The 16,062-nt window shown below is 46.4% G+C and overlaps 1 protein-coding gene across 3 annotated transcripts in view; it reads left to right on the top strand.

The window, feature by feature from the left end:
* Positions 1-16,062, top strand: part of FAM179A (family with sequence similarity 179 member A) — a 45,307-nt gene extending 29,245 nt beyond the window's left edge. For all 3 annotated transcript variants that reach the window (XM_018054773.1, XM_018054772.1, XM_018054771.1), the window contains 3 exons: positions 385-601; positions 10,331-10,417; positions 15,582-16,062. In XM_018054773.1, coding sequence (XP_017910262.1) covers positions 385-601; positions 10,331-10,417; positions 15,582-15,838 — 561 coding nt within the window. In that variant the 3' untranslated portion in view covers positions 15,839-16,062. The remainder of the gene's footprint in view (positions 1-384; positions 602-10,330; positions 10,418-15,581) is intronic.

The raw sequence follows: 16,062 nt of genomic DNA, 5'->3' as shown, positions 1-16,062 counted from the left end.
AAGCTTGAAGTTTCTTACTAGCTGTGTGATCTGGGCAAATCATTTAACCTCTCTCAGCCTCAGTTTCTGTTTTGTATTTTAATGGTAAACTGAGGATGAGAACCTGTGCTTCATGGGTCATTAAGATTACTCTATGAGCGAGTTGAGAGTACCTAACAAGATGCTCTATGCCTTTTGCTCCCAACGAGTATTCAGTATACAGTCCTTCCCCTCTTGTCACCTCCCCCTTTGAGAGGTGAGCTCTTCATCACTGGGAATGCTCTGACATAGGCTGGGTGGTCCCCATCAGGAAGGAGGAACCCCTGCCAAGGGCAGCTGGCTGGGCTGTAGGACTCCTGCCCAGCCTGGGTTCCCATGGGCTCTTGGTTTCTGTTCCCTCGATAGGTCTTTGATGCTTTCACCCCAAGGCTTCAGGATTCCAACAAGAAGGTGAATCAGTGGGCGCTGGAGTCCCTCACCAAGATGATCCCCCTCCTGAGAGAAAGCTTACAGCCCATGCTGCTTTCCATCATTATCGCTGTAGCAGACAACCTCAACTCCAAGAACACAGGCATTTACACGGCTGCGGCGGCGGCGCTGGATGCAATGGTTGAGAGTCTAGGTGAGCCTACTCTGAGCCCCTGCTGGGCTCTGGTAGGTGGCTGGCTCCCTCCCTGGCCCCTCTGTTAAGCTTAGGATGGACATTTCCACCTTCCCTCCTCTGGAATCAGCAGAGCAGTGAAAGGCATTGATTGGCTCTCAGGCCAAACACTGAACTGGCTGAAAAGTTCATTTGGGATTTTCTGTAACGTCTTATGGAAAACCCCAAATTACCTTTATGGCCAACCCAATATTTCCTGAGGCTGCATAGGGCATCGTGGGGAGCCCAGGGCCTCCCAGGTTCTTGATTGGTAGGCTTTTTCATGTCATGTCAATCTGGTAGAAGTGGAGACAACCTAGTCTTGCCTTCTCATGGTACACATGATGGAAATAACTCACCCTGGGTCACATAGTGCCAAGTACGTGAGCCATTGGGGCACTGATGGAAAAACAGATCAGGATCACTGAGAAGGAGTTAGAAGAGTTGTCAACTTTTTTTTAGTTGTAGAGATAGTAGTAGGGGATGTGGTCTGTATGGAAACCAGGCAGGATGCTGGTGAGACAGGAGGGCAAGCCTGCTGGAGAGGACAAAGGTGATCACCTTGACTGTCTGATATAGAAGTCGTGTTGGGATTCCTTTGACTTTTTGAGCATGGAATGAATGAGAATTGCCTTTGCAGTGATTTGGGGTGAGGAGTGGAGAGTGACAGTGGAGTGAGGGGTTGGGGAAGAATGAAAAGAACAAAAAGGCAGAGGCCGAGGGAGAGACATGAGGAAAGACGGCAGCTCCTTTGTCCCTTATGAGCTTTGCAGGATCACATCTTTGTTCTGGAACGTTAGGTGGAAATTTTGGTGCATCTATTTCTTTTTTTCCCCAAACATTATACTGTTAATTTTTTTTTTTTTTTGGAGTAAAGCAAATTAACCAGGCTTCCCAGGTGATGCTAGTGGTAAAGAACCTGCCTGCCAGTGCAAGAGACATGAGACATGGGTTCGATCCCTGGGTTGGGAAGATCCCCTGAAGGAGGGCATGGCAACCCACTCCAGTATTCTTGCCTGGAGAATCCATGGACAGAGGAGCCTGGCGGGCTACAGAGTCTGACATGACTGAAATGACAGCATGCACAGCTGATTAGCAAGGTTGTGGTAGTTTCAGGTGAGCAGTGAAAGGATTCAGCCATACATACACATGTATCCATTCTCCCTCAAACCTCCTTTCCATCCACACTGGCACATAACATTGAGTAGAGTTCCCTGTGGTTATCCACTTTGTCGTTGGATATCCATTTTGAATACAGCAGTGTGTATATGACCTTCTGTTATCCATTCCTTTGCTAGATGATTAGATGGTCATATCTGATGTACCTAGTACACAGACCGAAGTGCAAGTTCAAAACCTCAGGTATGTGAGAACGTAGTAAACGACAGACTCATGTCCAGACCAGTAGTCTTTCACAAACTAGTCTTGCCTTGATGTGAGGAAATGTTTGATCTGAGAACCACTGTTGGCTCTGTTGCCATATGTTCCAATGAGCACAGAGCCATGTCCTTCCTCTGGAATGCACAAGAGCATCCACCCCCACGGTGCGGCTGGAAACACCCGCCTGGCACACCCACCCGTCCTTCCCATCCCGCACCCTGGCCTGAGCTCAGCTCCCTGGGGCTGGGACGCCAGCTGTCCTTGGCTGGAGCCTCCAGGAGAAGTTTCAGTTACAAATTAAAGGCCTGGTCAGGCCCTTCTCCGCCTCTCGAGATCATAAATATTGTCAATTTCCTCTCTTCATCTCAGAGGGAATTTATGATTTGCTGAGTTTGTTGCTGTAGAACAAACAAAATAAATCCAGCTCTAAATTACAGCTTGTTCTCTGCACTGCTCTGGATAAGTGAGATTGCTGTTGCCAATAACCAAGGCTATTGGTAAATCACCGTGGGCCCTAGATTTATTAGGAAAACCAGCACCAAGCAAAATAGGCTTTAGCTATTTGAAGAGGCTGAGCACCCTTGTCTGGGGAGAGGAGCTTTTAACTCTTCCCCGTCCAGGGATTTTACTTTCCTCCTTTTTGCCATTGAGCTGGCCTCCATGAGCACACTGGAGCACCTGAACTTTGAGCTACAGAATCTGATGTCTCACACAGTCACAAGGCTCATGTCTCCTCTACTTTGGGCCCTGCTATACCTACCTGGGCTGGACACCCAGAAAAGGGAGCCTAGGGATGGCCTGCTTTCATGATCTGACCCACCCTGAAGCAGGTTGCAGCATCCAGGAAGATGTCAGTTCTCTATTCCTTCTGGAACAGGGTCCCCTTGGGGGTGGCTGACAGTGCTTCCTCTGTCCATCAGCCGGAGGATTTGGTGCAAGGAGAATGGAGGGAGGGGAGGCAGCCCCGTCCTCCTCTCTAATCTTTAGGTCGGTGCTAGGCTGGAATGGAATGGAGTTGGCTTCAAAGGGATGGATGGAGCCCACTGACCCCCTGGCACAAGGCTCCTGTGGCTCCCAAAGTGTCAGGTCTAGGATCTTGGCTCCTGGTCCTTTGAGCCACTCCCTTCCAGCCTAACCAACCATGCTTGGTTTTGGAAGTGTTCTTAACTGTGAAGTAATGAGCCAACTTCACAATCCATGAAGGTCAGAATTGGTAGGATTCAGGTGCCAAGCTTTCCCAAAGAAAAGAAGCTTTCTCTTCTGCCTGGAATGGTCTAGACCTGCCCTGCAGAGGAAATAATGAATGCAAGAAACAAAACTTCCCAGTGTCATGGGGGACTGGGTGGTGGATGTAGAGACTGCGGCAGGTGTGACAGGAGAGGAGGGGCGAACATCCTCTTTCCCTAATCACCCAGGCTGAGCCTGGCAGCGCTAGTTGACCCTTAGCCCCCAGAGACCCCTCCTGGTAGTGGCGTGGGGTCCTTTGAGCAGAAGGAGCTTTCTCCCAAGCTGGCTTCTTCATGCCCCATGAGGGACTCTGGGCTCCAGGCTGGAGAGAAGCTGTGAAATGCTATGAGACAATTGTGTGGAAAGTCACAGCACGTTACTGTTTGTTTCCCACTCAGTGGGGCTCAAGGGGGTCAAAAACACAGCCAGGGCAGGCTCTCTTCTGGCATAAAGTCCAGTTGACACAGCCAAACTGGGAGACTGGTCTTTTTAGGCGACCTCTTGTTTCTAGAATTGGGTGATATAGTCTGGGCATCAGATGCCACATCTCTTCCAGTCCCTCGCTTTTCCCCGGGGTGAGTGGGCCAGTGGTGTGCTGGCTGACCAAGCAGGTGGGATTTCTGCCCGTGTTCGCTTTGGTGGACAGTGAAAAAGGAGACACGTCGGGAGCCTTGCCCCCATCCTCTGCCCCTGGTCACTGCCTGCCTGAGGGTGTCTCTGGGGCTGAGCCTGGGGTGTCATCTCCTCTACTCAGCACCAAGACCTTCTGATTTCAGGAGAGTTATTTTGGGGATCAAGGCGGTTCCTGAGCAAAGACTGGCTGGCTCTGTCTTTAGGCTCTGTTACTGGGATAGCTACAGAAGAAACTTCATTAATTAAAACATTAGGCTGCTGACAGCTCACCTGGCTCCTGGTCAGAATGAGCGCCAAAGAAACTATTTAATGCAGCCTCTGGCCATTCCTGCACGGAGTAGATAAGCTCAGAAATGGGCAGCATCAGATCTACTTTTGCTCTTTTGCTCTGGCTTTAAATTCATTACTTTATACAAATTATCTGACCAACATTGTATTGTTAATGAAACATAAAATTCATCCGGGGTGTCCCTCTGATATACCCACTGCTTAAAAATGTCTCTCTTATCTTCAGTTTTTTTGTCTGCATGTATACAAATTTCATAATATTAATAATAATGTAAATACAATTTTGACATTTCTCCTTTCACTTAACACCACTCAATTTGCCACTCTGTTAAGTAGTCTCTCTAGTCAACTTTTTAAAAAATATAAAGTTTACTTTCCATCTCTATAAAAGTCATACTTATTAATTACTGAGCAAAAGAGAAATGGAAGCATTTGGAAGGAAAAAAACTTACAGTCTGGACTCCTTAAAAAACCATTGCTGAGAGTCATTTTTCATGTTAGGTATTTTTTTCTGTGTATATTTGTGTACGGTGTCATGATAATATTACACATTGAAATTTGCGTCCTGTTTTTAAAAAGCAGAGCATAAGTATTTACACATAATTATGCACTTGAGTCACTTTCAACAGCTCCATCATGTGCTATGTCATAACTTGTATTTTTCTGTTTTGGTGGCTCATTCCCGGTTTTCCTGCAACGAACAGACCTAGATTTGGTGGCCACAGAGAATTCAGTTGTGTGATATAACTTACAGGTGGTGGTGGTGATTTAGTCACTAAATTGTGTCTGACTCTGCAAGTCCATGGACTGCAGCCCCCCAAGCTCCTCTGTCCATGGAATTCTCCAGGCAAGAATGCTGGAGAGGGTTATTGCTTCCTTCTCCAGGGGATCTTCTCAACCCAGGGACTGAACCTGCATCTCCTGTTTGGCAGACAGATCCTTTACCACTGAGCCACCTGGGGAGTCATAACTTACTGAGTCTTGTGCTTATTGTTGCGAGCCCAGTTTGACTCCAGTGTCTTTGCTGCCACTGTTTATGATACCATGTTTTGTTTTTTTATGCTTTCTTTTTTTTAATTGGAGGTTAATTACTTTACAATATTGTGTTGGTTTTGCCATACATCAACATGAATCCACCACAGCTATACACGTGTTCCCCATCCTGAACCCCCCTCCCTCCTCCCTCCCCATACCATCCCTCTGGTTTGTCCCAGTGCACCAGCCCCAAGCATCCAGTATCATGCTTTGAGCCTGGACTGGTGATTCATTTCATATATGATACTATACATGTTTCAGTGCCATTCTCCCAAATCATCCCACCCTCTCCCTTTCCCGCAGAGTCCAAAAGACTGTTCTATATATCTGTGTCTCTTCTGCTGTCTCGCATACAGGGTTATCGTTACCATCTTTCTAAATTCCATATATATGTGTTAGTATACTGTATTGGTGTTTTTCCTTCTGGCTTACTTCACTCTGTATAATCAGCTCCAGTTTCATCCACCTCATTAGAACTGATTCAAATGTATTCTTTTTTAATGGCTGAGTAATACTCCATTGTGTATATGTACCACTGCTTTCTTATCCATTCATCTGCTGATGGATATCTAGGTTGCTTCCATGTCCTGGCTATTATAAACAGTGATGTGATGAACATTGGGGTACACGTGTCTCTTTCAATTCTGGTTTCCTCTGTGTGTATGCCCAGCAGTGGGATTGTTGGGTCATAAGGCAGTTCTATTTCCAGTTTCTTAAGGAATCTCCACACTGTTTTCCATAGTGGCTGTACTAGTTTGCATTCCCACCGACAGTGTAAGAGGGTTCCCTTTTCTCCACACCCTCTCCAGCATTTATTGCTTGTAGACTTTTGGATTGCAGCCATTCTGACTGGCGTGAAACGGTACCTCATTGTGGTTTTGATTTGCATTTCTCTGATAATGAGTGATGTTGAGCATCTTTTCATGTGTTTGTTAGCCATCTGTATGTCTTCTTTGGAGAAATGTCTGTTTAGTTCTTTGGCCCATTTTTTGATTGGGTCATTTATTTTTCTGGAATTGAGCTGCATAAGTTGCTTGTATATTTTTGAGATTAATTCTTTGTCCATTGCCTCATTTGCTATTATTTTCTCCTATTCTGAAGAATGTCTTTTCACCTTGCTTATAGTTTCCTTTGTTGTGCAGAAGCTTTTAAGTTTAATTAGGTCCCATTTGTTTATTTTTGCTTTTATTTCCAATATTCTGGGAGGTGGGTCATAGAGGATCCTGCTGTGATTTATGTTGGAGAGTGTTTTGCCTATGTTCTCCTCCAGGAGTTTTATAGTTTCTGGTCTTATGTTTAGATCTTTAATCCATTTTGAGTTTATTTTTGTGTATAGTGTTAGAAAGTGTTCTAGTTTCTTTCTTTTACAAGTGGTTGACCAGTTTTCCCAGCACCACTTGTTAAAGAGATTGTCTTTATTCCATTGTATATTCTTGCCTCCTTTGTCAAAGATAAGGTCCATGGGTTTATCTCTGGGCTTTCTATTTTGTTCCATTGATCTATATTTCTGTCTTTGTGCCAGTACCATACTGTCTTGATGACTGTGGCTTTGTAGTAGAGCCTGAAGTCAGGCAGTTTGATTCCTTCAGTTCCATTCTTCTTTCTCAAGATTCCTTTGGCTATTTGAGTTTTTTTTTGTATTTCTATACAAATTGCGAAATGATTTGTTCTAGCTCTGTGAAAAATATCATTGGTAGCTTGATAGGGATTGCATTGAATCTATAGATTGCTTTGAGTATTATAGTCATTTTCACTATATTGATTCTTCCAATCCATGAACACGGTATATTTCTCCATCTATTAGTGTCCTCTTTGATTTCTTTCACCAGTGTTTATGGTTTTCTATATATAGGTCTTTAGTTTCTTTAGGTAGATATATTCCTAAGTATTTTATTCTTTTCATTGCAATGGTGAATGGAATTGTTTCCTTAATTTCTCTTTCTATTTTTTCATTATTAGTGTATAGGAATGCAAGGGATTTCTGTGTGTTGATTTTTTTATGCTTTCTTAAAAGCTCTTCTCTGGCTTCCCAGTAGCCTGGGGAAGACATGGCCTGGTAGCCTTGGAATCACATTGAATTGGACAGGTGTGAGGCCTGCTAGACCTCAGCCCATTGTAGAGAGGGGAGGCTCATTGTAGGCTCAGGGAGGCCAAGATGACTGGCTCGCCAGCCCATAGCTAATTTCTCCATACTGAAGGCTTTTCTTGCCCTTTTGTGTGGGCAGCACCAAGGCCAGTGTGGCTTCTTGTGGTATGTAAAAGGAGCCTATGAAAACTCTGGGTTAGGCTAACTGAGCATGGATTTTTAAGCTTTTGAAAGTTAGATTCCAGCCTCTTAATTGAAGAGGTTTCATTTAAGGTTGCTGAGTTTCATGAAGGTTGCTGGGCTTTCAGAATATTTTAGGGTAACCATAGTAGCAACAATAACTTAGATTTGCATAGTAACTGTCTTCTCAAGGCAGTATCTTAAGCAGCTCTATGTGGAAAGTACTAATATTATCCCCATTTTATAGATGGGTAAACTGAAGTTTAGAGAGGGTGACTTGTCCAACATCTCACAGTGAAACATGGAAGGGCCAGGGTTCAGATCTAGGCGATCTGGACCCAGTCTACCCCCTTAGCCACTGTCCTTTACTGGCTCCCAGTAAACCTAGGAGTGACACAAACAGTGAGCTGTCACTTTGGAAGTAGTCAGGGGCAGAAAGGCAACTACTTGGGGTGGTATCTGGGGTGCACAGACCAATTTAGGCCAACTTAGTGTGTCTGCTTTAGCATTGCCTTGCTGTCTATAAGCATTTATTGGGCATCTGTTGTGTGTCTGGCACCATGGGAGCATGGACTGGCACAGATGTCCACTGGCTGTGCATTTTCAAGTATTCCCCAAGATCTCCACTTCTCTTGGGCTCTGGGAGGTCATATCAGTGGCCAGGGGTGGGGAGGTCTAGCGGCACCCAGAGAATGTTCTGGACTGAGTGTTGATGGGGGAGAGCAAGGGCAAGAAGTCCTTGTTCACAGAGGTGAGCTCATGGCTATCATTAGCCATGGGTGGGGTGACAACCAGAAGCACCTGAAAATGATAATGCAGGTGATCTTGATAAAAATCTATTCTTACACATTTATAGCTTTACCAGGATACCCTGAGACCACTTCTTGCTAACTGAAATATTCTAGAACCTGGCATCTCTTATCTCCCCGAACAAATTATTCTAGACTCTGGAACTTTTGCAAGTTGCAGAGATGCACAGGATGTACATGTGTATATTTTCCCCTCTGTGTTTCTTACAGGTCTCAGCAGGGAAGCAAGGGAAGCATAAGTTAGCTCTCAGCTAGAGTGGCTGCCTGAAGGGAAAAACAAAGTTTTGGTTGCCCATCTCTGGGGATGCTGAGGCTCGGTGCCAAGGCATGAACTCAGAGAAGGTGGAATATGCCTGGAAAAACTTCCTTAGGCAGGTTGCTAATCTCTGTCTCCTGCAGAGAAGTCTGGCCTTGAGATGGTCAGCTCCTGAAACAGGACACCCTTGCTGGGTGCACCTCTCCTCCCAGAGTCACATCCCTGAAGAATGCACTTTGGCCCTTGCTTGCCTCCCATGGAATTCTGCTCTGTCTGCAGTGATTGCAGATATTGGGAGCTATGTGTGCTGGGCACCTCCTCAGATCTTGAAGGGGCAATCCAGGAGTAAAAGGAGCTCCTTTTACTGCCTTGTGTATTGTCTGGGTTAGCACCCCTTTCTCAGGTAAAGGGCCACTTGCTTCATCTTGCAGATCTTTGGTGAAGGATACAGGGCTTCAAATGTAATAGTCTGGGAAACCAGGAGGTGTCAGCTAGAATGGGGAAGAGGGAGCAGCTTCTGAAATCAGTAGCTGTGGGATCTGGCTGGAGTTGACTTTAGAAGTACAATCAAAGAAGGTCAGCGAGTCTCTTTATCCCCAGAACATCCCCCAGCCCATTTGCTGGGGCTTTATCATTAGTGGTCCATCTCTAATAAACACTTCTTTAAAAGTGAGAAGAGCTCCAACCCCCAGGCTTCATCCATGGGTAAGACTGGAGTGCTGAGTATAGGGGCACAGAAAGGTTATAAATAAGCTACCAAGAGATCATCTGTGCCCCCCACCAACCCACCACCATCCCCAACCGGCACATTCCCTCCTCTCATCCTACCAGAACCAGCCAGGGCTTCTGCTCCGGATAGGGTGACCAACCATCACGGTTTCCCAGGGATGCAGGGCTATCAGTGCTAAAATGGGGAAGATCCTGGGCAGATGGAGACATGTTGGTCACAGCAGCTCCAGAACCCCCAGGCTCTTGCTTACATGAGCATGGAGCCTCCTGCTCTCTGTAAGAGTTCATGATCGAGTGTCCATCTATTTGTCAAGGGAGTCTCTTGAAGGAAAAGAGGAGCAGAAGGAGGACCAGGTTTCATTTAGTTCTTAGCTCCATGCCTGTTATGTAGTGGATATCAGTAAATGTTCAGTGTGGAAATAACTGACCAGCCAGCTGTGGGTATGTTCTATTGGTTAGAGCCCAAGTTCAGGCTTTGAGGAGATACATGATTTCTGAATTCTGATCCTAGTTATGATTATGGCTCAATGCCTCAGTTTCCCCTAAAACTATATCTATATATCCACATTTGTATCCGTTCATCCATCTTTCTCTCTATATCATTCATCTATCTGTTATCTATTAATATCATCTATATCTATCATATGTTTTGTCTGTCATCTATTATCTATATCTATCATCTATAATACTGATCTGTCTACCTCCCTCTCAATTATTTAGCTATGTTGCTCTCTCTCTCATTTACCAATCATGCATCTATCATCAGTCATCTATATCTATCTATCTACCTACCTATTTTGCTCTAAAGCTCATAGCAGTTTTGAAGAAATATAGACAATATGAACCAGATCTTCTGGGAGTAAATGGGGCCTATGTGGGCACCTGTCTAGCTGTCATAGGCCACTCACTGTTCCTCAAACACTCCATGTACATTCACTATTTTTCCAGGCACCATTGTAACCTTGGAAAATTAATCCAGCTTCCCAAGGGGCTCTTCCCTATGAAGATGCGGCAGGTACCTTGCCCTGAGCAACTGGTGCCTCTGCTCAGGCCACGGCATCATGACTGTTGACACTCTTCTTTTCCAGACAACCTTGGCCTTCTACAAGTGTTTGCTGGGCGGGTGCGCTTCCTGAGTGGCCGTGCCATGCTTGATGTCACAGAACGTCTGTCTGGTGAGCCCCAGCCTTCCAGCCCATCTCTCTTCTCTCCTGGCATGTAGTTGAGCCACCCACTTATCTTAGACAAAAAAAAAAAAAACATCGAATAATCCTACAGACCATTTAAAAAATATGATAAGCTGCTTGTTTAAAAAAATGTATTGTTTATTTGGCTATGCTAGGTCAGCTGCAGCACGAAGGATCTTCAGTCTTCCTGTGACAGGCAGGATCTTTTCTGTTTTTAGTTGCTGCATGTGGGGGCTATAGTTGTGGCATGTGGGATCTAGTTCCCTGACCAGAGATTGAACCTGGGCCCCCTGCCTTGGGAGCATGGAGTCTTAGTCCCTGGACCACCAGGGGAGTTCCAATAATCTGCTCCTAAAAAATAATTCCAGGGTGCTCCGTGTATGTTGCCAGCCTGAGGGCATCATTCCCACTCCTCTGCCCACCCTCATCTCTTGCTCCAGGTCTTACCTCTGCAACCTGGTTCAATCCTCCCAGGGCCCCTGGAGTTGCCCCTTACTTCCGGTACAGGTGCCAGGCCTGCTCCAAACAGATGGCCTGAGTGAGATCAGGCTGGGGGATACAATGCAGCTCCAGGGCCAGGTTGGGGTGCCCTGAAGTGAGAATGGGGTCATGTAGCACCTTGGGTATCAGACAATGAACCCTTTCCTGTTACTCAAAATCAGCATTCTCTGATTGTATAGGTACTTTGTGGGCCCCAGAGATGAGTGGGTATCCATTTACTGTGAATATTATCCATCGATTTCCCCTCAAAAACAAGAGTTTCTACATAGCTCTTCTATTAACTCTGTGTCAGCCAGGAAAAGGGAAGAAAATTTCAATTGTCACAAGGCATGGACTAATAATAGCACAGCTTAACACGGGAGTAAATCTTCTGCTAATTACTTCAGCTGCCTTTTAAGCTCGACTTTAATGGCATTTTCCTCATGATGCTGGGACTGTCAGCTGGGGGGGACACCCAGCTCCCCTCAGGCAGGTGAATGTGAACTGAGAGTGGAAGTGAGCTTTCTGGGGCCAGGGTGTAGATGTCTCACTGCCAGAAGAGAGAGTCCAGGGGAGAGGCGTCACGGGGGGGGAGGAGTGGGTGAGGTGTGAAAGATTAGGGGGAGGTAAGCCCTTTACCCCTTGGTGGGGTCAGGGAGCCTGGGCTCAGCTGCCTGGGATAGTTTTCACCTCTATGTTCACGGGAGAGATTCAGTGATTTAGGAAACCTTTGAGTTATTTGTTGTTGTTCAGCAGCTCAGTCGGGTCTGACTCTTTGCGACCCTGTGGACTGCAGCATGCCAAGCTTCCCTGTCCTTCACCATTTCCTGGAGTCTGCTCATGTTCATTGAGTCAGTGATGCCATCCGACCCTCTTGTCCTCTGTCACTCCCTTCTCCTTCTGCCTTCAATCTTTCCCAGCATAAGGGTCTTCTCCAGTGAGTCAGTTCTTCACATCAGGGGGCCAAAGTATTGGAGCTTCAGCTTTAGCAGTAGTCCTTCCAATGAATATTCAGGGTTGATTGCCTTTAGGCTTGACTGGTTTGACCTTCTTGCTGTCCAAGTGACTCTCAAGAGCCTTCGCCAGCACGACACCTCAAAAGCATCAATTCTTCAGCACTCAGCCTTCTTTATGGTCCAACTCTCACATCCATACATGACTACTGGAAAAACCATAGTTTTGACTATATGGACCTCTGTTGGCAAAGTAATGTCTCTGCTGTTTAATATGCTGTCTAGTATGGTGGGTTAATCAGATGATTCGTTTTCTTTCCCTTCCATCTGACTGCCCCTGACTCTTCCCCCTTGCTCCCCCACCACCCCGTCCCTTACCCCTTTCCCTCCCTGTGCCCCTCCCCTCCCTTGTTCCTCCCCCACCACTTGCATTCCTCCCACCTCCCCTTGCTCCGCCCATCTTCCAACCCCCCACCACCCTTGGACCTGACCAGGTGGCTTCATGGTTAACTGTGCCCTCCCTTCTCATCCTGTTTCCAGCACAGGTAACATAACTCTCACTTCTTGGTTCCCATGTTATGACGTCAATGTGGCTGAGTTGGCTCCTTGGGTGCAGTCTTGCCTTCCCAGGAATGAGGACCTCCTTGACTTTAGAATTTTCCAAAGTCAGTTTTCATTCCAATCCTTAAGAAAGGCAGTGCCAAAGAATGCTCAAACTACCACACAATTGCACTCATCTCACACGCTAGTAAAGTAATGCTCAAAATTCTCCAAGCCAGGCTTCAATAATATGTGAACCGTGAACTTCCAGATGTTCAAGTTGGTTTTAGAAAAGGCAGAGGAACCAGAGATCAAATTGCCAACATCATGGATAAAGGAAGAAAGTTCCAGGAAAACATCTATTTCTGCTTTATTGACTATGCCAAAGTCTTTGACTGTGTGGGTCACAATAAACTGTGGGAGAGTCTTCAAGAGATGGAAATACCAAACCACCTGAGCTGCCTCTTGAGAAACCTGTATGCAGGTCAGGAAGCAACAGTTAGAACTGGACATGGAACAACAGACTGGTTCCAAATAGAAAAGGAATACATCAAGACTGTATATAGTCACAGTGCTTATTTAACTTATATGCAGAGTACATCATGAGAAACTCTGGGCCGGATGAAACACAAGCTGGAGTCAAGATTGCTGGGAGAAATATCAATAACATCAGATATGCAGATGACACCACTCTTATGGCAGAAAGCGAAGAACTAAAAAGCCTCTTGATGAAAGTGAAAGAGAAGAGTGAAAAAGTTGGCTAAAAGCTCAATATTCAGAAAACTAAGATCATGGCATTCGGTCCCATCACTTCATGGCAAATAGATGGAGAAACAGTGGAAACAGTGTCAGACTTTATTTTGGGGGGCTCCAGAATCACTGCAGATGGAGATTGCAGCCATGAAATAAAAAGATGCTTCCTCCTTGGAAGAAAAGTTATGACCAACCTAGGTAGCATATTCAAAAGCAGAGACATTACTTTGCCAAGAAAGGTCCATCTAGTCAAGGCTATGGTTTTTTCAGTAGTCATGTATGGAAGTGAGAGTTGGACTATAAAGAAAGCTGAGTGCCGAAGAATTGGTGCTTTTGAACTGTGGTGTTGGAGAAGACTCTTGAGAGTCCCTTGGACTGCAAGGAGATCCAACCAGTCAGTCTTAAAGGAAATCAGTCCTGAATGTTCATTGGAAGGACTGATGTTGAAGCTGAAACTCCAATACTTTGGCCACCTGATTTGAGGAGCTAACTCATTGGAAAAGACCCTGATACTGGGAAAGATTGAAGGCAGGAGGAGAAGGGGATGACAGAGGATGAGATGGTTGGATGGTATCACCGACTCAATGGACATGAGTTTGAGTAAACTCCAGAAGTTGGTGATTGACAGGGAGGCCTGGCATGATGCAGTCATGGGGTCTCAAAGAGTTGGACACGACTGAGCAACTGAGCTGAACTGTGTTACTGGGCGTGCCCCAAGAGGCCCCCTGTGTGGGGTGCAGGAATCCTGAGGGTTTGGCCAGAAAGACAAGGTACACGTTCCACGGGAGATGGCACAGGGAAAACCTCAGGCTGAGCTGAGGCGGGCCAGGCCATTCTCATTGGTTCACCACTGTCCCAGGCTGGCTCTGAAATCACAAGGGCACATGCTGCAAAGTATCCTGGGGGCTTGGATGAAGTTGAGTTGATGAAAGAAGGACAAATTGGGGGTCTCTCTAAAAAATAAAACAAAACTCTAGACCAGCCTCTGAAACGTGGTACTCCTAGAGATCTGGGGCAGCAAGGAATGGGAAGAGGGTGGGCTTGGGAGTCAAGGCAGGCTTGGCTTCTGCCCTCTGCCCTTGTTAGCTGTGGGGTCTTGGGCCATCTCCTTGACCCCTGAGTGTTGGTTTCCTCCTCTGTGAAACAGACCACTGTCCTGTCTGTCAGGTGAGAGTGAAATGGAGTCGCGATAAAAGCCTCTGAGCCCTGGGCTCAGGCTCAGGCAGTGCTAGTTTCCCGGGTGTGTCTCAGCTCAGGAAAGCTTCCAGTTTCTTTGCCATAAATAAACCAAGTGCTTCTTTCAGCAGTGTTTGCCTTCACCAGCACTTCTCATTTGGCAGAATGACACACAGAATGTGCTGATTGTCAAGCAAGCATTGTTAGCACGAATGCACTTTGGTTGATGCTACCAAAGCTGGGGGCTCTAGCAACCTGTCTGAAGCAGCGTGGGGTACCCCTTGACATGGCCTTGACATTGGGGGCAGACCTGGCATTTTCTGTGTGATGGAGGGCTTGCTGGCAGGTTTTAGCCTGTCTCTGAGTTTTCCAGGGTTTAGAGAAGGTGAGGTAACCAGATTTGGAGGGTTCATCATTGGAAAGAATGACTCTGAATGAGGATCCGTGCAGAGCTTGATGGTTTACGAAGCATGTTTGTGCCTCCTGTTACTACTGGGCTTGTCATGAGGTTTGGCATTGAGACGCCAGGGAGGCCATGATGGTCTTATCTCCTGCTGGCAGTTTTATTTTCCAGAATGCTTCATTTGAGAGAATCCTGATCTTTCTCCCTAGAACAAGTTTTCTCTGTGTGAGTTCTCCTAGGTGGTAATGCAGATTAAGGCTCTTCTAGGGCTAGCTTCTCCGTCACATGCATACCCGCATGGGCGCTTCGCCTGCATCTATTATCTAACAATCTCAAGACTTTGGTTCAGAATTCCTTTCCTCACTTCACAGGTTAGGGGATAGGCTCAGACAGGTTGGGTGGCTTTCTCAAGCTCACACAGCTAGTAAATAGCAGAGAGGATTGCAGTCCAGATGTGCCTGCCTCTTCCCTTTGCCCTGGGCTTCAGGGGCCAATGACTCTGTCACAGGCTCCGAGCACTTCTGCCTTTGCATACCCCTTCCTCCATAAACCAACAAACCAAAAGTTTAAAATTATGTTTTGTGATTGGTTGATATGAACTCAAATATAAAGCAGGTTAGACATCTTCATACTTTTTTTCCTTCTGATTTTAAAAGAATTTAAAATATTTCCATGGGTCCTGAAGCAAGTTGTGAGCCCTAGGCCATGTGTCTAATGACCCAGGCAGTTGGCCCCCTGCGTTGCCTTCCTTTTGGAGGACAGAGTTGGTGTCCCCTTCCAAGAGAAGGTGGTGAGAGAGGGAGAGAGTGCCTGACTCAAGGAACTGTCCCTCTTTTCTGTCTGACAGTGCTGGTGGCCTCGGTTTACCCCCGAAAGCCTCAGGCCGTGGAGCGCCATGTCCTTCCAGTCCTCTGGTACTTCCTGAACAGCATGATGGGGAACGGCGTCCTGCCCGGGCACAGCGGGAATGTCCGCACGGCCGTCTGCCGGCTGTGCAGGAGCCTCCAGGAGCAGATGGGCTCCCGGCTGCAGGACTTGGCTGCCGGCCAGCCAAAGCAAGTCCTCAAAACGCTCCAGGAGCTCTTAGGCACAGAATCCCCATGAAGCAGCCCCGAGGTCACCGACGGGGGAAGGCATCCGACAGCAGGACAACTGGCAGCTCAGGGCCCTTTCTTCTGGGTTAAAGGTGGATCTGGAATGGGCAGCTGTTATTTTTATCTTATTTTATTTTTTATGATGGAATAATCTCCTGGTCTATTTTCCCTTAGAGTTCCAGATGTATATAATATATTTTGAAGTAGAAATAAAAGAATTGCTTATTTTTCTAA

This window comes from Capra hircus, chromosome 11 (genome assembly GCF_001704415.2).
Source record: "Capra hircus breed San Clemente chromosome 11, ASM170441v1, whole genome shotgun sequence".
Taxonomy (NCBI): domain Eukaryota; kingdom Metazoa; phylum Chordata; class Mammalia; order Artiodactyla; family Bovidae; genus Capra; species Capra hircus.
This window is presented reverse-complemented; position numbering and strand designations above follow the sequence as displayed.